A 26,707-nucleotide genomic window follows, 5' to 3' on the forward strand; every position below is an offset into this window, starting at 1 on the left:
CCACCGGCCGTCCATGTCTCCGCTTTAAAGACGTCTGCAAACGTGACATGAAGTCCTGTGACATTGATCACAAGTCGTGGGAGTCAGTTGCCAGTGATCGCCAGAGCTGGCGGCCAGCCATAAAGGCAGGGCTAAAGTGTGGCGAGTCGAAGAGACTTAGCAGTTGGCAGGAAAAAAGACAGAAGCACAAGGGGAGAGCCAACTGTGTAACAGCCCCGACAATCAATTTTATCTGCAGCACCTGTGGAAGAGTCTGTCACTCTCGAATTGGCCTTTATAGCCACTCCAGGCGCTGCTTTACAACCCACTAACCACCTCTCAGCGCTTACCCATTGTCTCTGGAGACTAGGAGGCCAAAGAAGACGGGTCACTGGATAATGAACAGGAGCCCTCCCTGATGTATCCACACGCACAGGAGTGCTAAATCCAACTGTACTACTCTTACCAAGCCAGACTCAGATATGTTACCTCAGGACCCTACCTGATCAGGGTTATAACAGGAGGCCATAGCAACACTGTTTATATCACCAAATGCATATGATGAAGAATTGGTTCTGTCGTATCTGAGTTCTATTGACACTTGTGCAAAATTTAGCATCAAAATGTGTCACTTTACGCCACAGTTGCTGCCATTATGCTATTTTAGATTCCTTTTTGCTGCGCTATGAATCTAGAAACTTTTGGAAAAAGTTTTTTGCACTCGGTTTCTGGTCTGCGCAGAAATCAATGTTACCATCGCGTTCGTTGCAAGATTAACACTGACGTTGCTGTGCGCCGCTGGCATGAGTTTCGTTAAGTCTCGGCGCTGGTGGGGGGAATTCCTGTTTAAATTGGGGATGAGCGCCAAATTTGGTTTCGCTGGGACACAATGCATAAGAAACGACGACAGCGTTTGATAAAGTACAGCCAGGGAGTTGAAATCGTCGGAAATGCTGCCCATTCTGCTACACAGCGCGAGCTGAGAAGGTGAGATAGGCGGTGCTGTGACCAAGACCCGCAGTCAGCAACTGGATACAGTCCGACATTGCTCTTCTGCACTTTGTCAAAACATGTTGTCTAAATAAACATGTTGTCTAACTTCATCGTTTCTCATTAAAACAAAGCTTTGCTAAACCTTGCATTCGCATTGTTTGAACTTCAGAATGAAATCAAAACTTAACTACAGCTCCTTAAGGTTAAATTACACGACGAACCATTTGCACCGTCACTTTCTTAGTTCAGTTTCTAATGCACATCAGAACCATCTGGCAACTTTTTCACGTCCGTTGGTGTGGGGGGGGGGGGGGGGGGGGGGGGAGGAGGAGGGGGGGGGGCGGTTGGTATTGATGATGGAAGGGGAGGAGGGAGCAGGCGAGATTTGTGGTCTTGAGTTAAAATCTCCAGGAGCTGTCAGGGGAGCTTGGCGTTTTAGTGACATCACGGAAAAGCCCTGTTCTGATCTGATCTGCTTAATATAAACCAGAGGAGAGATCAGAGAGAATTAGAGCCAGAGCGACAGCACAATCAGAAAGGATTATACATAAATCAGCAGTCCCATACATCTTCAACTAGAAATAAAGCAGAACGCCAGAGTACACGGAGAAGACTGCAATGTAAGACACTTGACCCACTAATTACTGTTCTTATTCAAATGTAGCTCATTGTATTTTAGTTTTTTAAAAGTATTTTCTAGTTTATAAAAGAGCATGATATAATTTTGACAATTGCAATTGTCAAATCACAACTGCTTTTATGGAGTTACAAATGTCGTTAAGTGAAACTGTCTTTCTCCAGTGTTAGCGACTATTTCACTTTAACAATGTAAAGAAGTTGCTATAAGTTTGCAAAATTTTAGAGTGGGGAAAGAATGAGGAGGTTTTACAGTTGCAGTCTGGATATGTTTTTTTTTCAAGGGGAAAATCCTTTACAGTTTTGCTTAGTGGCTTATAAAATGAAGACCAGTTGCTGCTGATACCCAAAATGTTTACCCCAGCGAATTTACTGAAACATACTAATAGCGTGTTGAAAAAACTTGCATCAGAGAGAGAGATTTGGGGAGAATACAGCCAGTTCAGTAAAAAGTTGGGTCTACTATTTTATTCCTTGGGGTTTGGTTTGTTTTTAAAAATCTCAGTGTGTTAATGTGTTATTACGGTTAACTGTTACCTGTCCCTTTTCCAGATGTGTCCGATTGCTTTTGAATTGTTCACCCAGATCAGAAACATTAATATAGTGCTAGCGGTGTATTGACCTGTCTGTGATTTTTCTCTGAATATTGGTCTGATCTGTTTTGGCAGTGGTCTGTGCGGGGTGAACCATGACTTTAAACGGCACTAGACGGCGCAGTAGCTCGTCGCTGTCACGGGCGTCTGCACAGCAGCGCTGGAGCATTCCAGCAGACGGCAAACAGCTGTGGACAGGGAGCTCAAATGTGGTGCGATCGAAATCCTGCCTGAGTCCTGGAGAACCCTGCAGGGGGAGTTGGTCCTCTGAGTCCTCCGACTCGGTCATCTCCACTGATTCCGGCAACAATCTGTACAGAGTGGTTCTGATCGGCGAAACAGGAGTTGGAAAGTCCTCTCTGACAAGTATATTTGCTGGTTTGCAAAATAATCTGGAGAACTGGGATATTTTAGGGGGTAAGAATTTTAACGCTTTGCATGCTTCATTTTCGGTTGAGGAAAGAACTTGCATTTATATAATTTATATAGCGCCTTTTTCCTTTCAGAGCCAATAAAGTACTTCTGAATTGCAGTCACTGTTTTAAAGTAGGCGAACGCTACATCCAATTTGTGCAGCACACGGTCCAACAAGCAACAATGCCGATAAATGGCCAGATAATCTTATTTTTAGTGATTTTGTTTGAGGAATAGACATTAGTCGGGACATTGCGAGAACTTCCTGCTCTTTAGATAGTGGCAAAGGACCTTTTATGCCCACCTGAGAGGGAAAATATGGCCTCGGTTTAATTACTTCCCTCCACCCTTATCTCAGCCCATCTGCTGCTGAAATCTTCATTAATGCCCTTGTCGCTTCCAAAACTGACAATTCTAATGTTTTTATGTTCATCCTCTGTAACTTGATATCCTCCTATATCCAATTCCACATTAGGTCCTGCTCACCAATCACCCTGTCCTCACTAACGGATTGGTTTCTTGTCCCCCAGTGTGCAAAATTTTAAATTCTCATCCTTGTATTTAAATCCCTCCCCATCTTTGTAATTTCCTCCAGCCCTGCAACCAGTCCTTTACCTTGAGCTCTTTGTTCCTTTAGCTTTGGCTTCCTGTGCATCCTCCCCTTCTCCAAATTCCATCTCCAAATGCAATCACTCCTCTTCATCTTTGTAGAACTTCCTTAAAATCCATTTATTTGTCCAAACTTTTGGTCACCCTTTCCAATAGTTCTTTTTCTTGGCTTAGTGTCCCTTTTTTCACTTAAGCTTCTGTGAAACATGTCATGGGACGTTCTTCTACATTAAGGGCATGATATAAATGTTGTTACTGTTCTCTGTTCAGACTGATGCTTTGGAGTATGTTATGTGATGCAGATTTGTATTAGTGTACCATTGAAAAGTTTTTACAAAGTTAATAAGCACTATTATAATATCTATCAATGAGTTTACAGATGCTGCTGTGATGTGCTGTTGCCAATTTTGATAGACTCTCCAAAGCAAAGGGAAACCCAGGACCATTCTACAGCCACCCCCCCCCCCCCCCCCCCCCCCCCCACCACCCCCCGCCTTGATTTGAGAGATATCAAATTTGAAGAAAATAATGGGAATTAATTCCTCTTGGGCCTCTTTCTCAATAATTTTGGCTAATTTCCTGATTGTCTGTTTCCTCACTATTACAGAAGCTGAGCACAAGAATTGATTTGACATTTTCACTCTTAGCCTCCTTTACTACTTAACTCTTGGTGGTTAAGTCTCTGAGTAAAAGGTTTTCAGCTAAGAAAGTATCAAAGCTGTGTATTAGTAATAATTATTGGGGTGCTTTTTTCAAGAATCTCCTAGATTTGATACCTGAAACGGGGTCTTAAATCTAAACAAAGCAAACTATGTAGATGAGGGACAAGTTGGCTAAAGTAGATTGGTAAACTACATTAAAAGATATATTGGTAGCATTTAAAGAATTATTACATAATTTGCAGAAGGTACACATTCCATTAAGGCATAAAATGCCACGGAAAATGTGGGCCAACCGTGTCTAACAAGAGGAGTTCAAGATAGTATTAGATCAATGGAAGAAGCTTACAATGTTGCCAAAAAGAGTAGAAAGCCTGAGGATTCGGAAGATTTTAGAATTCAGCAAAGGAGGACCAAGAAATTGATGAGAGAAGAGAATACGAGATTAGACTAGCAAGAGACATAAAAAGAGATTATAAACGTTTCTACAGTTATTTAAATAGGAAGAGATTAGTGAAAGTAAACCTGGCCCATTAGAGGCAGAAACAAGTGTAATTTTAATGGGGAATAAGGAAATAGCAGAGATAGTAAAAAATAATTTGGGCAATATTTTCCCGGCTTCTGAAGCCACAGGGAAATGGGCAAAAATGTGGGTCAGAAGCCAGCACAGTGTGGGACAGTCACTCATTGTGATTTTCCCCAGAGCGGCCAAATAATGGCCAGAGGGCGGGCTCACCTTCCAGTTAAGAATGGTGGGCAGGCTGTCAAAGCTGAAGGGCCAATTAGAGGCCTTCCAGCATGAAAGGAGCAGCAGGCTGTGATGGAAGGTAAGTAAGGGAGAGAGCACTTCAAAATGGAGGCACCCTCTCTCCAACTCTTTAAAATTTAAACTGAAAAATAGTTTTGCAGCTAGGCCACCACTGTGGTGGTGGGGGCCCTCTAAAAGGGGGCCTGCGGCTGCTGCAGAACCCAAGCTGGCAGGGAGGGCCTCTAGACCTGCCTGGAGTGCAGGCCCCCCAGTTTGTTGCCAGGAGGGCACATCCAAGCAGTTAAACTGGTCCCTATGGGGACCTAGAGGCCGACTGGAAAATCCCAGTCAGCGTCCTTTAATTGCCATTAATAGGCCCTTAATGAGCCGTGTCGGCTACCTGCTGCATCCGAGTGGGTGGCCCTGCAGCCCTGACCTCCCTACACCCTCTATCCCGCCTGGGCAAAAATGGCCCGGGGGCGAGATGGAGCTGGGGTTCCAGCATGCATGCCGGCAACTCAATTTTTAGCATCTGCTTACCTCCAATCCAGGCCCGAGTGAGGCCTAAAAATCAAGCCCTTTGTATCAGTCTTCATGGTAGAAGACACAAACATTCCAGAAATACTGGGGAACCAAGGGTCTAGTGAAAAATATATATAAATAAAGAAATAGGACTGGAGAAATTAATGGGATTAAGTGGTGACAAATCCCCTGGACCTGAGGACCTGCATCCGAGGGTTTTAAAAGTGGTAACTGCAGAGGTATGTGGTGCATTGTTTTTGATCTTCCAGAATTCCTTCGATTCTAGAGCAGTTCCTAAAGATTGGAAGGTAGCAAGCATAATCACGCTATTCAGGAAAGAAGGAAGAGAGAAAACAGGGAATTGTAGGCCACTTAGCAAAATGCCAGAATATATTATTAGGGACATGATAACAGGGCACTTAGAAAATCATAATGTGATTAAATAGAGTCAACACAGATTTATGAGGTTGTAACTAGTCTGTAGGCTAAGGGGGGACCTGTGGACGTAGTGTATTTGGATTTTCAAAAAGTATTCAATAACGTTCCACCCAAGAAGTTGTTACACAAAATTAGGACTCATAGGCCCGGGCTAGTATATTAGCATGGATTGAGGTTCTGTGCACAGAAAGCATAGATCAAGAATAAATGGGACATTTTCAGGTTAGTAGGCAGTAACTAGTGATGTAACGCAAAGATCAATACTTGGGCCTCAACTATTTACAATATATATTTATGACTTAGATGAGGAGACTGAGTGTAACATATCCAAGTTTTCTGACGATACAAAGTTATGTGGGAAAGTAAGCAATGAGGTGAAGAAGCTGCAGAAGGATATAGACAAACTGGGTGAGTGCGAAGAACGTGGCACCTGGAATACAATGTGGCAAAGTGTGAAGTTATCCACTTTGGTAGGGAAATTAAAAAGCGGAATACTTTTTGAATGGTGAGGGACTAGGAAATATTTGCATTCAAGGGGACTTGGGTGCCTCAGAAACTTAATATGCCGGCACAGCAAGCAATTAGGAAGACAAATGGTATGTTAGCATTTTTTTACAAAGGGATTGGAGTAAAAGTCTTGCTACAATTACACAGGCTATTGGTGAAGCCACACAAATGGAGTACTGTGTGTAGTTTTGGTCTCCTTGCCCTAAAGAAGGGCATACTTGCCCTAGAGGGAGTGCAAACAAGGTCCACTAGAATTGTTCCTAGAATGTGCAGATTGACCTATTAGGAGAGATTGAGTTGAGTCGTCCTATATTCCCTGGAGTTTAGAAGAACGAGAGGTAATCCAGTTGAAATTCTTCAAGGGCTTGGCAGGATAGATGCTGACAAAATGTTTCCCCTGGCTGGGGAATCTAGAAAATGGAGTCACAGTCTCAGAGTAAGGGGTTGGCCATTTAGGACTGAGATGAGCTCAAAAGGTTGTGAATCTTTGGAATTCTCTACCCCGGAGAGCTGTGGTTGCCCAGTCATTGAGTATATTCAAGACAGAGGCCGATAGATTTTTGGATGCTGAGGGAATTAAGGGATATGGGGATACTGCAGAAAGGTGGAGTTGAGGCAGAAGCTACCCATGATCTGGTTGAATGGCGGAGCAGGCTCAAAGGGCAACTGGCCTACTCCTTTTTTTTATTAATTCATGGGATGTGGGCATTACTTCTTAGGCCTGCATTTATTGCCCACCCCTAATTGCCCTTTAGAATGCGGTGGTGAACTGATGCAGTCCTTGGGGTGTAGGTACACCAACAGTGCTGTTAGGAAGGGAGTTCCAGGAGTTTGGAGTTTGACCCAGTGATAGTGAAGGCACGGCGATATAGTTCCAACTCAGGATGGTGTGTGGCTTGGAGGGGAACTTGCAGGTGGTGGTGTTCCCATGCCATCTGCTGCCCTTGTCCTTCTAGGTGGTAAAGGTCACGAGTTTAGAAGGTGCTGTTTCTTATGTTCTTAATTGTATGGTGCATTCATATAAATTATTCAATGACTGCATTGATACTAAAAATTCAGTATCTATAGCATATTTATATGAAATAAATAGAAACTGGATACATTAAAGCTACAGAAAATTAACTTTTAGTAGCTTTTAAATTTATGGGGCCATAGTTTTCTTGATGAAACTCAAAGAAAATTCTATAATAGAAAAAATGGAATCCTGGCAGTATTGTTTAGTCATCATGATGTGAAAGCTATGATTATGTGTGCACAACTGGCTGGAAGCCCTTGGAATGGCTTCTTAAACCCTTGGAATAGATCCTTAAGCAAATAATGTTCTTGGTATTAGAGATACTTTCTTAATTGTGTCGTGCTAAAGACCTGTGCTCTTGAATTAGCCACGCTTTTTAGTTAAGCTCTTCCAGTGAAGTGATTTATGACTTTAACCCCTTGTAGGGACTAAACCGAATCAAACACACATCCCTATAAGTCTCCCTTAATTAAGTTCAGACCAGACAGATTCCTATAGACACTTGTTTGGGTCTGAAGAACTCAACTAGTCCTCCCTCAAAGAAAGAAAACCAACAGAGAATATTACTATCTTTCGGATAGCCTATTTTTAAAATAATTATAGCTAAGTCATAAATGTCCCAGATATTGTAAGGGTCTGGGAAACTCTCTTCAATAAGTATCTCTCCACTTAAGAGGACACAGAGAGGTGGTTCTTGTAGTTATATACAAAATGCTACATGTGACAATTTATTAACTTTAATATATTTATTAAAGAATTGAACATGCAATACACTTTAAGTAGCTAAGTATACTACAATATCAAAGATTACTAAGAGATATAAAACATAATCTTATTTCTAAAATAGAATCCAAAAGTTTAACCTTGACAATGTTACAGCAAAATATCTTAGACTATCCATCAAAATTTAAAGTAAACTTTTACCTTAAATTCCCCGAGTACCATAGGTTGAGAAGCATTGATGAGGAATTCAATACTTCTGGTTTTTTGATTCAAAACTCTCATGTTTATACTGTTTCTAACCTTTCATCTCATCTTTTAGAATGTAGCTTTTACCTTTTGGTGTGTGTTCCATTCCCAGTTAATGTATTTGCTGGAAATTCCCTTCTCTTGAAGTTGTGAGCTTTTATCTGGTCAAAATGTTTGTAATTGGGTTTACTTGGTATCTGTTTTTGTAAGTGCCTTTTCATTTTGTAATTTATTATCTGTAATTGTTTTTTTACGGTACCTTGTACCAACCTCTTGAGTCAGTCTGTCTGTCTATATCACTAACACTATCAACTAATTAAGTTTATAGTTATCAGTACTGACCTCACATAAGATATCCCAGTGTGTTTCATCTTCTAATTCCATTGTAGCAGAGACCTTGGAATGGATTTTTTTAAACTTAAAAGATGTTTCTGGTTCACATTCTATTGTAACAGGGATGTTTATAGATTTTTAACTCTGCTCTTAAAAGGAGATTTCAGTGAGTCTTGAAAACTGACCATTTATTCAATCTTTAATTTTAAAAAGTATAATGTATTAATTATATCTAAATACTACTTAATAAAGCCTATTATACCTATGTTTCATCACACCAGTACAGTGACAATACTGTCATCTACTGAACAATATGGGAAATTGCCCGGTTATGTCCTGTGTACACGAAGCAGGACAAATCCAACCCGGCCAATTACCATACCAAATATGACACCAAGGAGCCCAATAAAACTGAAGTTAATGGGGATCAGGTGAAAACCCTTCAGTGGGTGGAATCTTACTTGGCACAAAAAAAGATTGTTTTGATATTTGGAGGCCAATCATCTCAAGCCCCAGAAATTACTGCAGGAGTCCCTCAGGGCAGCACCTTAGGTCGAATTATCTTCAGTTCCTTCATCAGTGACCTTTCTACGGCTGTTCGCTGATAATTGCACAGTGTTCAGTTCCATTTGCAGTTTCTCAGATAATGCAGTAGCCAAAGTCAGATCAAATGCTGAAAAGTGGGATTAGGCTGGGTGGCTTTTTTTTTCAGCCGATGGACCAAATGGCCTTTTTCTGTGCTGTAAACTTCCTATCAATCTATGATACTCAGATGTAGCAAGACCTTGACAACATCCAAGGTTGGCAGATAAAAGGCAAGTAATGATCACGCAATACAAACACCAAGAAATTACCATTTCCAACAAGAGAGAGCCTAACTACCTATATTTGGCATTCAATGGTATTACAACCACTGAGTTCCCTCCCCACCGCCCCCCACCCCAGCCCAACCCGATCAACAACCCTGGGGTCACCATTGACCAGAAACTCAACTGGGCCAGCCACATGAATCTTGTGACTACTAGAGCAGATCAAATGCTGGGTATTGTGCATGAGTGGCTTTTCTCTTGACTTCTCAAAACCACTTCACCACCAAAAAGACACAAGTTAGAATACTCCCCACTTTCCTGGATAGGTGCAACTTCAACAACAACTCAGAAGCTCAACACCATCCAGGACAAACCAATCTGCTTGATCGACACCGCATCCACTGGCTTAAACATTCATTCCCTCTACCATTGGTGTGCCATAGCTGCAGTATACTGTTTAATGAATTCTTTCAGTGTATGCTGTAAAGCTTCTTTAGCAGCACCTCCAAGTCACACACTATGCTGACTTGGACATTGCTTGCATCATTCTCATTAGATCAAAATCCTAAATCCCTACCTACCAACATTGTGGAAAAACCATCACCTGGACTGCAGCAGTTCAAGAAGTGGTCTGACCAGCACTTTCTCGAGGACAGCTAGGGATGGTCAATAAATGCCGGCCTTGACAACAACACCCATATCCGAGAATTAATTAAATGTTCCTTCTTCCTCTGTAAGGGAGCCATATAGAAAACCCCAGTACCAGCTCATTTTTTCGCAATACACGAGCATTGCATCCAAGTAACTCAAATTTAATTTGCCACTAAATGCAGAATCGGAACAATAAGCTTGCATTCCTTTTGGGAGTCTCTTGCAATGCTTTGGGCTCAATCTGGGAGATCTGAGCACAGATACAACTGCTTTTTAGCTGCCTGCCTTGCAATTTACAATGTACAATTCAACACACTTGTATCCAATCACAATTTGAGGTAAGATTTTAAATGAGAGTTGGATAATTCATCAGTGCAAGTTCATTTTTCACTCTACAGATCAACATTTATTTAGTTGTTAGTACTTTTTTAATCATAGCACCTAAAATTTTAATTTATTTAATTGTTTGTACTAGCATATTCAGAGTATGATTTGAAGTAAACTATTCTGTTCAGCATTTCATAGTCATTTATGGCACAGAAGGAGGCCATTTGGCCCATCGGGTCCATGCCAGCTCTCTGTAAAGCAATCCAGTCAGTCCCATTCTCCTGCTCTATCCCCGTAGCCCTATAAGTTTATTTCTGTCAAGTTTCCATCCAATTTCCTTTTGAAATCATTCATTGTCTCCGCTTCTTACAAGGCTGGTGGAAGTGGATTCCAGGTCATTACCTCTCACTGCATAAAAAAAGTTCTTTCTCACATCCCCTCTGCACCTCTTGCCCAAAACCTTAAATCAGTGTCCTCTAGTCCTTGTACCATCAGCTAACGGAAACAGCTTTTCTTTGTCTGCCTTATTCAAACCTGTCATAATCTTGTACACTTCCATCAACTCTCCCTGTAATCTCCTTTGCTACAAGGAGAACAACCCCAGCTTCTTCAACCTAACCTTGTAGCTACAATCCTCCATCCCTGGAACTATTCTGGTAAACCTCCTCTGCACCCTCTCAAGGGCCCTCACATCCTTCCTAAAATGTGGTGACCATAACTGAATGCAATACTCTACTTGTGGCCTAATCAGAGCGTTATAAAGGTTTAGCATAACTTCCCTGCATTTGTACTCCCAAGATCCCATATATTTTGCTAACTACTCTCTTAATATGTCCTGCCATCTTCAAAGATCTATGCACTGCACCCCGAGGTGCCTCTGTTCCTGCACACTCTTTAGAACTGTGCCATTGAGTCTATATGATCTTTCCCTATCCCTTCTGCCAAAATGCATCACCTCACACTACTTGGTATTAAATTCCATTTCCCGTTTGTCTGTCCATTCTGCTAGCCTATCTATATCCTGTTGCAGTCGACATGTTATCATCCTCACTGTTTCGCACTCCTCCAAGTTTAGTATCATTGGCATACTTTGAAATGTTAGTCTCTATTCCAATATCCAAGTCATTTATATATATATATAAAAAAAGCAGTGGTCCTAGCACTGACCCTTGGGGAAAACCACTGTCTGCCATCCTCCAGTCTGAAAAATAACCATTTATCATGACTCACTGTTTTCTGTCCTTAAGCCAATTTTTTTATCCAAGCTGACACTGACCTTCCTATTCCATGAGCCTCAGTTTTGTTAATCTGCCTTTCATATAGTACTTTATTAAACACTTTCTTAAAATCTAAATAGATAACATATATTGCATTCCCTTCATCAACCTTCTGTTACTTCATCAAAAAATTCAGTTAGGTTTGTCAAGCATGATCTGCCTTTTGCAAATTGATGCTGGCTATCCTTAATTAGCTCAACTTCTCCAAGTGCCCGTTGATTTGGTCCTTGATTACTAATGTTAAATGACTGGCCTGTAGTTACTAGGACTGTCTTTACACCTTTTCTTGAATTAGGCTGTCACATTTGCCACTCTCCCCTGTATCTAGGAAAGGTTGGAAAATTATGACAAGCCCTTCCACTATCTCCACCCCTACTTCTTGTAGCAAACTTGGATGCAAGCCATCTGGACCAGGTGACTTATCTAGTCTTTCCAGTACCTCCTGCTTCTCAGTTTTCACCCATGCATTGCCTCTACCATCTCCTATTCTAGAAATAGTTTGTCAGCATCCTCTTCCTTAGTACACACTGATACTAAGTACTCATTAAGCACTCTAGCCTTGCCTTGCACCTCTAAGCAAATATCACCCTTTTTGTCCCTAATAGGCCCCACCCTGTCTCTTACTATTTACATGCCGGTAGACGATTTTTGGGTTCCCTTTTGTGTTGACTGCCATTCTATTCTCATATTCCATCTTTGCCAGTATTATTTTCCTCTTCATATTTTATATTATATTATTTTCCTCTTCACTTCCCTTCCCAAGTTATTGTATTTGATTGTATTGTATTTGGTTCTCACTTGAAGAATTCACCTGACATGCATCATACACCCTCTTTTTTTTTGTTTCATCACATTCTCTATTTCCCTCATCATCCAAGGAGCCTTGGCTTTGGTTCCCCTGCCTTTCACCCTTGTTCGAATGTACCTAGCCTGAACCTGAAACATCTCCTTAAAGATCACCATTGTTCCCGTTTAGTACAGTGTATTTAAACACAACTTTTTAAAGAGAGAACATCTCTTAATTTATTTTGCAACTAACCAATTGCAATTTATTGCAATTGAAAACTGAACGTAAACATGCTTTGTAGAACATTTCAGAATAATCCACAAGTTCCACCTGGTTTCTTCAAAGACTTCATGTTGATTGAGTAGCAAAAATACAACTCGGTGTATTCGATTTTAAAAACATTTTATTTGACAGCGATGGATTAATTATGCAGATTTGGAGTATTATCTAGTCTATGAAGATCAATGAAAGGATTACAAGCCTATTCTCATTTCTGATTTAGCTGAAACAATTTAGCATTTCTTGACTAGCATGAGTCACTGAATAGTCCTCAGGAAAAGGAACCAAGTCAGGTTATTCCATACCTAACCTAGGGGTACTAAAGTCAATTGCTACCCTGACTGAACTAATTCAGCACAGACAGTTGATTTAATCTGCAATCTTTGTGTCCTGTATGACTCAATTATTCACTGGTTAAACTCAGTGAGCCACTGGCGGAGCATGTTGATGATGCTAGAACTTGCTTGTGGGAAGTTCAGAAACTGACAGAGTGAGGGGCCAAATTAATTTGCAATTTCAAGGCATTAAAAACATCCTAGGTGTTAATACGATAATCTTCAGAAATATTAGTTTAACTATTTTACACTGTTTAATGGGTGTAAAGTTGACAATCTTCCTCATAGACTATAAAGGTGTAGGAAAGAGGAAAATCCCAGGGTTTTGTACTGAGTTTGTTTTTTTTTTCTTATTTATTCATGGGATGTGAACATCGGTGGCAAGGCCAGCATTCATTGCCCATCCCTAATTGCCCTTGAGAAGGTAGTGATGCACTGCTTCTTGAACCACTGAAGTCCATGTGGGGCAGGTACACCACTGTGCTGTCAGGAAGGGAGTTCCAGGATTTTGACCCAGCGACATAGTTCCAATTCAGGCTGGTGAGTAACTTGAAGGGGAACTTGCAGGTGGTGGTGTTCTCATGCATCTGCTGCCTTGGTTCTTCTAGGTGCTAAAGGTTGTGGGTTTGAAAGGTACTGTCAAAGGAACCTTGGTGGGTTGCTGCAGTGCATCTTGTAGATGGTACACACTGCTGCCACTGTTCGCTGGTGGTGGAGGGAGTGAATGTTTAAGATGGTGAATAGGGTGCTGATCAAGCGGACTACTTTGTCCTGGATGGTGCCAAACCTCTTGAATGTTGTTGGAGCTGCATTCATCCCGACAAGTGGAGAGTATTCCATCACACTCCTGACCAATGTCTTATAGATGGTGGACAGGCTTTGGGGAGTCAGGAGGTGAGCCACTCATCTCAGAATTCCCAGCACTGACCTACTGTTAGCCACTTTATTTATATGGCTGATCCAGTTAAGTTTCTGGTCAATGGTAATCTGCAGGATGTTGATGGTGGGGTTTCAGTGATGGTAATGCCGTTAAATGTCAAGGGGAGATGGTTAGATTCTCTCTTGTTGGAGATGGCCATTGACTATCACTTATGTAGAGTGAATGTCATTTACTACTTAATAGCCCAAGCCTGAATGTTGTCACGGTCTATAGCCTTTGCTGTATCCAGTGCGTTATAGCTTTGGGAGCATAACCCTGCAACTTTCTGTGCTGTACCTTACTCAAGAATGCTCAGTTCTGAAACTGGATGTCAGAAGGAGGATTGTTCTATTTTATTCGTCAGAAACCCTTCCAAAATATTTTTTCTTATTATACCGTCATCACTCTATGTTTAACATTCTGTGTGTTTGTTAAATTATAATTTCTTTATAAACATTTTTTTTTACTTGTGTACCCCTCTATATAACTACAGAAAGTGCTGGAAATACTCAGCAGATCTGGCAGCATTTGTTCATCAGAACAGAAACCTCACAGACTTGAAATGTTAACTCTGTTTCTCTCTCCACAGATGCTGCCAGACCTGCTGAGTATTCCCAGCACTTTCTGTTTTTATTCCAGATTTCCAGCATCCACAGTATTTTGATTTCCTCTATATAACTATATGGTTTGAAAATTGTTACAATCCTGTTAGAGACCAGTAACTGTTTTCAAAAAAATTGAAATTGTAGTTATTACTAAAAGAATTATGCTACAAGATTTCACATTATAAACAAAAAAACTGCTGTACAAGAATTAAACGAAGTAAACACTACTAACTTAACACTACGATTTGAAATCACTTATTCTTTAAGTGTAAAAACTTAAAAGAACTTGAGATGTATACTTTAAATTCTAAATCTCAACAGAACACTCCCCATTTGATTTTTACTTCCACTCCAAGAGTTCCCCTTTATCTGCCTATAACTGCCAGAATCTTGGCAGTTTGTTCACTTCTCCTGCTACCGATCCAAAGTGTACCACAGCTCTTGGGAATTCATTTCGATTTTCCTTAGTTTCTCAGCTATCTTCCGAGGTATCAGATCTCCTGGGATTTTCCCTGTAGCATTCGGTTAGGCAACCCTCCAGCTCTCTCTCAGGGCTTCACAAACCTGGATTTCCCAGCCTGAGCCTGAGCCTGGGCCTTACTCAAATCAGAATTACCCCTGTTTCCTGAAGGCCTTTTTGCTCCTGACTACAGCTACGTTCAAAGCCAACTGCTTTCCAAAAAACAATTGACTTTCTTTGAGCCAGCACAGAGATAATAACACCTGACCAACAGGCATTCCCCCTGCATCATTTATTTCCATAGCAATGTGGTACATGTAGGATGTCCTAGATAACAATTTAAGCTAATTACCTCCAACTCCAAAACATCTCTTTGATTTCTGATACTCACATGAATAATTGATATTGCTACAATGACAGGACAATTCTTTCCTGACTTTCTGGCTACAGTTCTCCAACTAAATGAGCCCACCTGCTGTTTTGCGGGTCTCACCTCTCTAACTTTGTCCCTGTCAGTACACATAGAAAGGTCTTTGAAATAAAATCTCTTGGGTGGTCCTGCAACCTTTTGAAATTTTGGAATTTCAATTATCTTACAGTGACACATTTAATTTTCCTAAACTAAAAGTGACCTCTAAAATATTAGTACAAACCATGAGCCAAATGATCGTAACAAAATGTACCTCCAAGTATGATTCCATTTTTAAAAAAATTATAATGCACTACAGATGTCTACTAAAAACTACAACAACTTGCACTTGTATAGCACCGTTAAAGTTGTTTTTAAAAAAATCCCACGGTGCGCCACAAACTGCTATCAGACAAAATTTGACATCAAGCCATGTAAGGAGAAGTTAGGAGATAGTCGCTTTGTCTATCAGGTAGGTTTTAAGTAGTTGAGAGAAAGGTTTAGGGAGGGAATTCCACTGGGGACTAGGCAGCTGAAGGCACAACCACCAATAGCAGAGCATCAAAAATTGGATCAGTATCATTCTAATTTATCATTCCATAAATTGTACCTAAGCAGCTACCTAGATGGATAATGATCATTGATGCATGGCATTGTTTACTAAAGAAGTTGAAGCGCTTGTCAAGAGGAAGAAGAAGGCTTATGTTAGGATGAGACGTGAAGGCTCAGTTAGGGCGCTTGAGAGTTACAAGCTAGCCAGGAAGGATCTAAAGGGAGAGCTAAGAAGAGCAAGGAGAGGACACGAGAAGTCATTGGCGGATAGGATCAGGGAAAACCCTAAGGCTTTCTATAGGTATATCAGGAATAAAAGAATGACTAGAGTTAGATTAGGGCCAATCAAGGATAGTAGTGAGAAGTTGTGTGTGGAATCAGAGGAGGTAGGGGAAGCGTTAATTGAATATTTTTCGTCGGTATTTACAGTAGAGAAAGAAAATGTTGTCGAGGAGAATACTGAGATTCAGACTACTAGGCTAGATGGGATTGAGGTTCACAAGGAGGAGGTGTTAGCTATTTTGGAAGGTGTGAAAATAGATAAGTCCCCTGGGCCAGATGGGATTTATCCTAGGATTCTCTGGGAAGCTAGGGAGGAGATTGCAGAGCCTTTGTCCTTGATCTTTATGTCGTCATTGTCGACAGGAATAGTGCCGGAAGACTGGAGGATAGCAAATGTTGTCCCCTTGTTCAAGAAGGGGAGTAGAGACAGCCCTGGTAATTATAGACCTGTGAGCCTTACTTCGGTTGTGGGTAAAATGTTGGAAAAGGTTATAAGAGACAGGATTTATAATCATCTTGAAAAGAATAAGTTCATTAGCGATAGTCAGCACGGTTTTGTGAAGGGTAGGTCGTGCCTCACAAACCTTATTGAGTTTTTCGAGAAGGTGACCAAACAGGTGGATGAAGGTAAAGCCGTGGATGTGGTGTATATGGATTTCAGTAAGGCGTTTGATAAGGTTCCCCACGGTAGGCTATTGCAGAAAATACGGAAGTATGGGGTTGAAGGTGATTTAGAGCTTTGGATCAGAAATTGGCTAGCTGAAAGAAGACAGAGGGTGGTGGTTGATGACAAATGTTCATCCTGGAGTTTAGTTACTAGTGGTGTACCGCAAGGATCTGTTTTGGGGCCACTGCTGTTTGTCATTTTTATAAATGACCTGGAAGAGGGTGTAGAAGGGTGGGTTAGTAAATTTGCGGATGACACTAAGGTCGGTGGAGTTGTGGATAGTGCCGAAGGATGTTGTAGGGTACAGAGGGACATAGACAGGCTGCAGAGCTGGGCTGAGAGATGGCAAATGGAGTTTAATGCGGAAAAGTGTGAGGTGATTCACTTTGGAAGGAGTAACAGGAATGCAGAGTACTGGGCTAATGAGAAGATTCTTGGTAGTGTAGTTGAACAGAGAGATCTTGGTGTCCAGGTACATAAATCCCTGAAAGTTGCTACCCAGGTTAATAGGGTTGTTAAGAAGGCATATGGTGTGTTAGCTTTTATTAGTAGGGGAATCGAGTTTCGGAGCCACGAGGTCATGCTGCAGCTGTACAAAACTCTGGTGAGACCGCACCTGAAGTATTGCGTGCAGTTCTGGTCACCGCATTATAGGAAGGATGTGGAAGCTTTGGAAAGGGTGCAGAGGAGATTTACTAGGATGTTGCCTGGTATGGAGGGAAGGTCTTACGAGGAAAGGCTGAGGGACTTGAGGTTGTTTTCGTTGGAGAGAAGGAGGAGGAGAGGTGACTTAATAGAGACATATAAGATAATCAGAGGGTTAGATAGGGTGGATAGTGAGAGTCTTTTTCCTCGGATGGTGATGGCAAACACGAGGGGACATAGCTTTAAGTTGAGGGGTGATGGATATAGGACAGATGTCAGAGGTAGTTTCTTTACTCAGAGAGTAGTAGGGGCGTGGAACGCCCTGCCTGCAACAGTAGTAGACTCGCCAACTTTAAGGGCATTTAAGTGGTCATTGGATAGACATATGGATGAAAATGGAATAGTGTAGGTCAGATGGTTTCACAGGTCGGCGCAACATCGAGGGCCGAAGGGCCTGTACTGCGCTGTAATGTTCTAATTGTTTTATTTATTAAATTGCTGAATTTCTGTAGCAGGCTCATTTATAAATACCTTTTTCTTCATTCATTGTAGAAGACACTTATGAGCGAACAATCACTGTTGATGGGGAGGGAGCCACCCTCATTGTGATGGACACATGGGAAAATAAGGTAGTCCAACTGTTTCTTAAGTTTGGAATGAACGTGTATGTGTTGGCAATGCAGTATGCAGTAATGGCGGATTTCTCCAATATAGTTGCATGTTGTATCTGGAAAACTAATATTATCACTTAAGCTGCATTAAATACCACTTGTAGGTCCGTGGATACTGCACATTTTATGTCCGCGCCAAAATCAAAACTTCCACCTAATAGTTGTCAATCTGCCAACATAACACAACTATTGCACCTGGAAAAAAAGTAATTTGCTATGTAGAATACTTCAAGTTGTTGCAACATGAAAGATAGATTTACAAGTATGATATATTTACTGCTGCATTTGCTGACAACGCAACCACTAGGTGGCACAGTACTAGTACATGCATAAATGCAGCCTCTTTCACTGATAGGTTACTGTCTGCGACATTCAGGCAGCTGCCAGGATTAAAGATGGAGTTGCTCAACTTATCACAGAAATACAACTTCAATCCAGAAATCCCCTCAGTCGGCCCCTATTTCGCCCGTCTTCTCACCGCTGACTCCCCGCTGCTGAAGCACTCACTACACCCTCACTGTTTCTCTCGCGTCCCCCCGCCGCCCTCAGCCGATTGCTTCAGATCTCGCCACTGCTCCCACCCATTCCCGTCCCCTCAGCTGATTGTTCCCCGCACCTCGCTTTCCTCCCCTCCTCCGCTTTCCCTCCAGCGGCTAGCTCCAGGCCGCGCCACCCACTGGTGGGTGTAAAAAACATCGAAGGCGGGAGCAAGTGGCTGAGATAGGGGAAGCGAGGGACCGAGGGGGGGAGAGCGGCAATGGGGTGGGAGCGAGTAGCTGAGTGGGGGGAAGGGGGCGGGGGGGAGCGAGAAGCAGGAATCGAGATCCAGCCTCAAAGTGACTCATTCAGCTGCTCAATGATGTTGGCGTTACGCGATGACGTTTTCCCGTGCATGCGCCAATTAGCAAGACGTAGGTTGCACATGCGCAGCATCTCAGTGAGAGCAGGAGATCATTTGTGCATGTGCGCAGCTTGGAGCACTGGAGGCGGTGCAGCGAAAATTTACTAAATTGGTCCCTGGGATGAGGGGGTTGTTGTATGATGAGAGGCTGAGTAAATTGGGCCTATATTCTCTGGAATTTAGAAGAATGAGAGGTGATCTAATTGAGACGTACAAGATTGTGAAAGGTCTTGATAGGGTAGAAGCTGAGAGATCGTTCCCACTGATGACATCGGCGGGCCGCTGCGCTATCAGGTGTCACAGTGTATATTTACGCACAAAGTTAGCAAGCAGGTGCAGCAGGCTATTAGGAAGGCAAATGGCATGTTGGCATTTATTGCAAGGGGATTGGAGTACAGGAATAAAGAAGGCTTACTGAAATTGTACAGGGCTTTGGTGAGACCGCACCTGGAATACTGTGTGCAGTTTTGTTCGCCACACATAAGAAAGGATATACTCGCACTGGAGGCGGTGCAGCGGAAATTTACCAAATTGGTCCCTGGGACAAGGGGGTTGTCCTATGATGAGAGGCTGAGTAAATTGGGCCTATATTCTTTGGAGTTTAGAAGAATGAGAGGCGATCTAATTGAGACATACAAGATTCTGAAAGGGCTTGATAGGGTAGAAGCTGAGAGATTGTTCCCACTGGTCGGAGAATCTAGAACACGGGGACACAGTCTCAGGATAAGGAGTCAATCATTCAGGACTGAGATGATGAGAAATTACTTCACTCAAAGGGTTGTGAATCTTTTGAATGATTCAACCCCCAGAGGGTTGTGCATCATTGAATACATTTAAGACTGGGATAGATACATTTTTGGTTTCGCAGGGACTCAAGGGATATGGGGAGTGGGCAGGAACCTAGAACTGAAGCCCAAGATCAGCCATGATCGAATTGAATGGCGGAGCAGGCTTGATGGGCCATATGGTCTACTTCTGCTCCTATTTCTTGTGTTCCTGTATTTAAGTTTCACATGTGGCTGTGTTCAGTTCAGTAAAATTACCCTTGAAGATTCCTCTCTAAATGGATCAATAATTGGAACAGAGCAGAATTTAACCTTTTCCGAAAAGCCACAATTGATAAAATCATGATAAACCCCTTACAGAACTGTGCCAAGAATTCAGTCTGCTTGTGAGAAATTTCTAATGATGGTGCCCCCTTAAATGTCGATGACACTCATGCAGTGCAAACAGTTTTAAATTCTATTGTTTATTTTTATTTATTTATTTGTTTATAGATACAGCACTGAAACAGGCCCTTCGACCCACCGAGTCTGTGCCGACCATCAACCACCCATTTATACTAATTCTACATTAATCCCATATTCCTACCACATCCCCACCTTCCCTCAATTCCCCTACCTATACTAGGGGCAATTTATAATGGCCAATTTACCTATCAACCTGCAAGTCTTTGGCTGTGGGAGAAAACCGGAGCACCCGGCAAAAACCCACGCAGTCACATGGAGTACTTGCAAACTCCTCACAGGCAGTACCCAGAATTGAACCCGGGTCGCTGGAGCTGTGAGGCTGCGGTGCTAACCACTGGTGGGGGTGCTGTGCCCATTGCCTACATGCTGTCGCTGGTATTTTACCTTCGACCCCCTCCAACGACACCCCTCCCCCTCACCGGGGCGTCGTCTATTGGCCCCAGCAAGACCCGACCCCACTTACCTTTTTCAAGGCCAATGTCCATGTTTCTGTTCTTGCTGGGTGCAGTCCCAGCAGTGGCCACTTCTCCCTCTGATTGGCGGCCGCTCTTGGAGACTCAAAGAGGCAGAAGCCATCACCTCAGGTAATTAATTGCCTAACCATGTAAAATACAGCCATGGCTTCCAGGGCAAGCAGAGAGGGGCTCACCTTCAGCTTGCCAGCCGGTGGGCAGGGCCACCACCTTTCTTTCTTTATTTTTTTAGAGATACAGCACTGAAACAGGCCCTTCGGCCCACCGAGTCTGTGCCGACCATCAACCACCCATTTATACTAATCCTACATTAATCCCATATTCCTACCACATCCCCACCTTCCCTTAATTCCCCTACCACCTACCTATACTAGGGGCAATTTATAATGGCTAATTTACCTATCAACCTGCAAGTCTTTGGCTGTGGGAGGAAACCGGAGCACCCGGCGAAAACCCATGTGGTCACAGGGAGAACTTGCAAACTCCACACAGGCAGGACCCAGAATTGAACCCAGGTCGCTGGAGCTGTGAGGCTGCGGTGCTAACCACTGCGCCACTGTGCATAATATTCCAGTTACAATTTAATCATTAATTATTGAAGCCAATCACTTTAAAAAGTTGTATTTATTTGACGTTAATGACCCTGAGGTGCTGTGCATAGAAGTCATCCAGGATAGCCACATTATAAGAACATCAAGTGGGAAAGTGTTAGGTATATAGTCAATACCACATTTCTTTTATGAGGATTATGCCAACAAATTTCTGAACCTAACAATAGCACATAATAGTTTTATTGAGTAAATATTACGGCTGCAGTTTCTGTTCAGTTGAGTTTCCTTGAGGGACTGGTTGCTCTGGTAAACTGCATTGTAACTCACAGCAGCTTGTAAACTGTAAAAGGTCATTTTTTTAATTATTGCATCCAATGATGATTATAACTCCAGAAATAGAAAAGATGCTGACATTTTTAGTGTCAACTTTTGTCTGCTGGTAGGATGAAGATAACTGGACACAGGATCACTGTATGCTGATAGGCGATGCGTATCTCATTGTCTACTCCATCACTGACAGAGCAAGTTTTGAAAAAGCTTCCGAGCTTCGCATCCAGCTCCGGAGAACGAGGCAGGCAGAAGACATTCCAATTATATTAGTCGGGAATAAGTGTGATCTTGTGCGCTGTCGAGAAGTATCTGTGGCAGGTATGTTTTCTATTTTACTCAGTTATCTAGACCGGGACTTCAATATGCTGGGTTTTGACTTTGTGAGGGCAGAGAATCCACCAGACTCTTATGAGGTCAGTGACATAAGTGGATGCTTGGGCAGGGCTTAGATCCGGGCTTGGATTCCTGAAGTTCCCTGTGGAAATGGGAGCATAGTGGTAACGTTAGTGGACTATTAATACAGAGGCCCAGACTAATGCTCCAGAGACATTAGTTCATATTCCACCATGGCAGGTGGGGGAATTCAAATTCTATTAATAATCTGGAATAAAAAGCTAGTCTCAGTAATAGTGGCTATGAAACTACCAGATTGTTGTTAAAAACCCATCTGGTTCACGCCAATGTCCTTGAGGGAAGGAAATCTGCAGTCCTTACTTGGTCTGGCCTATATGTGGCTCCAGACCCACAGCAATATGTTTGACTCATAACTGCCTTTGAACTGGCTTAACAAGCCACTCAATCGGGTCAAACCAGACAGACCACCCAGCATGGACCTGGCCACCAGAAATCACAAAGCACCCTTGCCCAGTCGACCCAGCAAAGTCCTCCTCACTAACATCTGGAGACTTGTGCCAAAGTTGGGAGAGCTGTCCTGCAGACTAGTCAAGCAGCAGCTTAACATAGTCATATTCACTGAATCAAATCTTGCAGCAAATCTCCCAAACTCCTCCATCTCTATCCCTGGTTATCTCCTGTCCCACTGGCAGGACAAACCCACCAGAGGTGGCAGCACAGTGATATACAGTTGAGAGGGAGTTGCCCTGGGAATCCTCAACATTGACTCCAGATCCCATGAAGTCTCCGCATCAAGTCAAACATGTGCATGGAAACCTCCTACTGATTACCGCCTACCACCCTCCCTCAGGTGATGAATCAGTGCTTCTCCATGTTGAACGCCAATTGGAAGAAGCACTGAGGGTATCAAGGGCACAAAATGTACTCTGGGTGGGGGACTTCATTGTCTATCACCAAGAGTGGCTTGGTAGCACCATTACTGGCCAAGCTGGACATGAGAGCAGGGGGGAGTGTTGAAATGGCAAGCAACCAGAAGCTCGGGGTCATGCTTTCGAACTGAGCGGAGGTGTTCCACAAAGTTCTGCCTGTGCCCTGGGCAACCTTTCTTCCCCAAACAATACCATCAAAAAGTGGATTGGTCATTTTTTATGAGTATTTTTTGCTGTTGCAGAATGGCTGTTTTATTTGCCTGCATACCAATTGTTATGGCACTCCAAAAGTAATTCATTGTGTAAGACACTTTCAGACTTTCTAAAGTGGTAAGGCACTATATAAATGCAGATATTGTAACTACAGTGTTTAAAGGTGATCTAACAATCTATGCTTTAGTAAGACATTCGATTTAATAATCACATCTCATTTATTTCCAGTCAGAATCGCTATACTTGGGAGAATATAGTAACTTCTTTATCTTCCTCCTTCTAACAGTAAAAAGAAACTAACCATAACTCTCAATTTCATTGGGATTACAATCTATAAAATGTTTCTTTTTTCTGAGACCTCACGTGAAGAATTCTGGCAGCACTTTGTTGAGGAATAGGTTGGCAATAGCCAAAGAACAAGGCACAAATTATTTTAATAAGAAAGGCATATGTAAGTGTTTAAAAAAATGTTTTTTCATCTGTAGAGGGTAGATCTTGTGCTGTTGTTTTCGACTGCAAGTTCATCGAGACCTCTGCGGCAGTCCAGCATAACGTACAAGAGCTCTTTGAAGGAATTGTGCGACAGGTGCGTCTCAGGAGAGACAGCAAAGAAGTAAATGAACGAAGAATGGCCCAGTACAAAAGAAGAGAGAGCTTCCCTAGGAAGGCGCGACGTTTTTTGGATAGACTAGTAGCAAAGAACAATAAAAAGATGGCTTATAAAGTTAGATCAAAATCTTGTCATGACCTTTCTGTACTATAAAAAGTATAGACTGCCATAATTGACATGGTGACTGTTAAATCATCAAACTATTATTGTGAGGGATGAAAACAGAAAATGCTGGAAATACTCAGCAGGTCTAGCAGCAACTGTGGAGAGAGAAACAGAGTTAACGTTTCAGCTGGAAGACCTTTCATCAGAACCCTCTGCTTTTGTATTATTGTAAGAATATGGATTAATCAATCTATATTAGATTACAATACATTGGACTCAATTGGATTACAGTTGTGTTCGAATTGACAATAGCAAAACTTTGCATTGGTGAATTTCCACCATTGCTTGTCAATGAAGAACTTTCAATATCAATTTATGATATTGCACCTGGTATGCGGACTTGTTTAGAGTTATATGTTCCTGAAATGCATTGTAGAAGGAAAGTCTTAAACTACAGGCAATTCTGTCATAAAAGGGCTTTTCAACCTTGTGATAAGCTTTTCTTTATAAAAAGAGAGAATTGCCAACAAGATGGAATAGTGGTTTAACATCACTTGTGCTATTCCATATCGTGCATTGTGTGTCCGATTGCTACTGGAAGGTCAAAAATGCTTTCTGGTCATCACACATGGTGGAACACGGCAACTGCAGTTCAGCTCCGTGTCCACATTATCGAATTAGACTTGTTTTAAGCGACAGAACTGTTGTAAACAGTGTTGGAGTACTGGATTAGTTTTAAAGGTGACAAATATAGTGAGCTCTGTCAAACATGGTGAGCTCTCCTGTGAATTCAGAGCATACTACTAACAGCTAGTTCCTTACCTGACTTACAAGAGATTGAAAACATCAAAAATAAAATCATCACTTGGTGTAGTAGTGTGCATGTGTTCCTAGTGAATCAAGTTGAATTTTCATCCAGAGAGTGCTTGTTGGACAATAACTTGCCATTGTTATAAGGTTGCTAATCTCCAGCCTCTTTCCCCAGTTCAAATAGGTGGGTAAGAGATTGTTTCAAGATCTCTGATATTGTTAATTCCCAGTGGTTGGTTACAGGTTATGAGAGAATGTCTGACAATTCCCATCTCCTTCCATGACAAATTGGATGTCCTTCTGTTCAGCCTATTCCAGTTGCTTGGTTGTAGAATTGGGAAGAGAGGGGGGGTGAATCTGTGTATGTAACACATTTAATCCTAACATGCTGTGCTCTAAGACGTATTAGCCACCAGAATGGATGAAAGGGGCATGAGATCTAGAATAGAATCATGGAATTTCATGCCACAATAGAAGGCCATTCAGTCCAACAAACTTGTACCTTTTGTCTCTTTGTTCTAATCCCCTGAAAGCTATCATTCATTTCTGGATATATTTTAGATCTTTTCAACTGTCCAGCCTTTTTCCTGTCAGTATTGAGCTTGTTTTCCATTTAAAACGCTGTTGTTGATATGAAGAAATAAGTTGAACAAACTAATGTTGCTCTGAACTGCATTATATCCCTTTTTTAAATAAGTATAGTTTTTAACTACATTACTATATATATATACTTCTATATTTTTCCAGATAAAATTTGTATATTTATTATGAACAATTCAACCAGACATCTTTTATAACAAAATGTTAACAATACTTTGTATTTATTTTGTAAGTTTCTACTTATAATCCACTTTCAAAAAAAATAATGTACTTTATTAATGTTCTTAAGAAACATTTTTATTACCTTCAATGTATTATTTTGTGTAAAGTATGCTGGCTTGTACTTTGAACAATTCTTTATATGTAATGGTGGATGAAGATATGCTGAAGCTCTTGGTTTCTGAGCATTAGAGGCAATAAGCTGGTTCTCAAACTATTGAATGAACCTATGCCACCCGTCCAAACAAATCAACTTACAAAAATTCACCAAATTGGTTTTCGAGAACTTTTCACTCATGAAAGATATTTATTAAGAATATTACTTTTCTTTTTATCATCAGTTACTGAGTAGGAACCAGATGAAGCTACTTGGTAAGAGATCCCTCAAGCTACATCCATAGTGATGGAACAGCTGTGTTAATTTGAGGAAAATCTAAATTTCCTTTTGGTTGAATATTTCAACCTGTCTCCTCTTCACCGTTCAGCTGAATATGCTGACACTATCAGATAAATATAAGTAATTCTGGTTGGTTGGGAATGAGGGGAAGTAAGACTTAGCTAGCTAATAACTAAAAGACTGATTAATGATTCAGATTGGTTAAAGCAATTGCTAATCCATTCATTGATGAATAAAAGGCTTGCATTGAATGGCAAATAATTTTAGATTATTGCTGATTTACTTAAACCATAATAAATCAATAATCTTGTGTGTATGAATGGAGGACTATGAACAGAAACGTCTTTATTGATTTTCAATAATTGGATTATCACTTTGAAAAACACAGGAAGATCAAGATTAGTCTTATTAAAGGTGTCTTGCTACTTAATGTGATAGAAAGAAGTGCAAGAGAACCAAAGGATTCATTAACAAAAGCATTTCAATGACCAATTTATTTTTGATAGACTGGAGAAACCAAAGAATCAAATTAGTTTGGTCCAATTGACCTTTTACTTTAAATTTATTATTTTTCCTTTAATTCTCTTGCATGATGCTTTAATAGAGACAGCGAGGTATAAATATGACTTTGAATGAATATCACAGTCTGGCCTTGAAATTAGTTCCTTACAAGTTAGATCTGTTTTGAAATTGCCATCTGTAAAGCTTATTGAAAGGAAATTAAATTGTTCATTATTATTTTCTCCGTTTCAAAATCTTTGTTCAATTGACAATTTGATTTATATTTAATATTTCATTACAATATTCAAAGGGTTATTATATATGACTATGTTTGTACTGGAACATTCTTGTTTTAAATCATTGAAGTATACCAT

The 26,707-nt window shown here is 41.4% G+C and overlaps 1 protein-coding gene across 1 annotated transcript; it reads left to right on the forward strand.

The window, feature by feature from the left end:
- The first annotated feature begins 1,394 nt into the window (after positions 1 to 1,394).
- LOC137369898 (GTP-binding protein GEM-like) lies at positions 1,395 to 26,707 on the forward strand. Its single transcript, XM_068031596.1, has 5 exons — positions 1,395 to 1,592; positions 2,277 to 2,618; positions 17,972 to 18,048; positions 21,709 to 21,913; positions 23,577 to 26,707. Exons 2-5 carry the CDS (start codon positions 2,297 to 2,299, stop codon positions 23,852 to 23,854), a joined length of 882 nt encoding a protein of 293 aa, XP_067887697.1. The 5' UTR covers positions 1,395 to 1,592; positions 2,277 to 2,296; the 3' UTR covers positions 23,855 to 26,707.

Source organism: Heterodontus francisci, chromosome 5 (assembly GCF_036365525.1).
Source record: "Heterodontus francisci isolate sHetFra1 chromosome 5, sHetFra1.hap1, whole genome shotgun sequence".
Taxonomy (NCBI): domain Eukaryota; kingdom Metazoa; phylum Chordata; class Chondrichthyes; order Heterodontiformes; family Heterodontidae; genus Heterodontus; species Heterodontus francisci.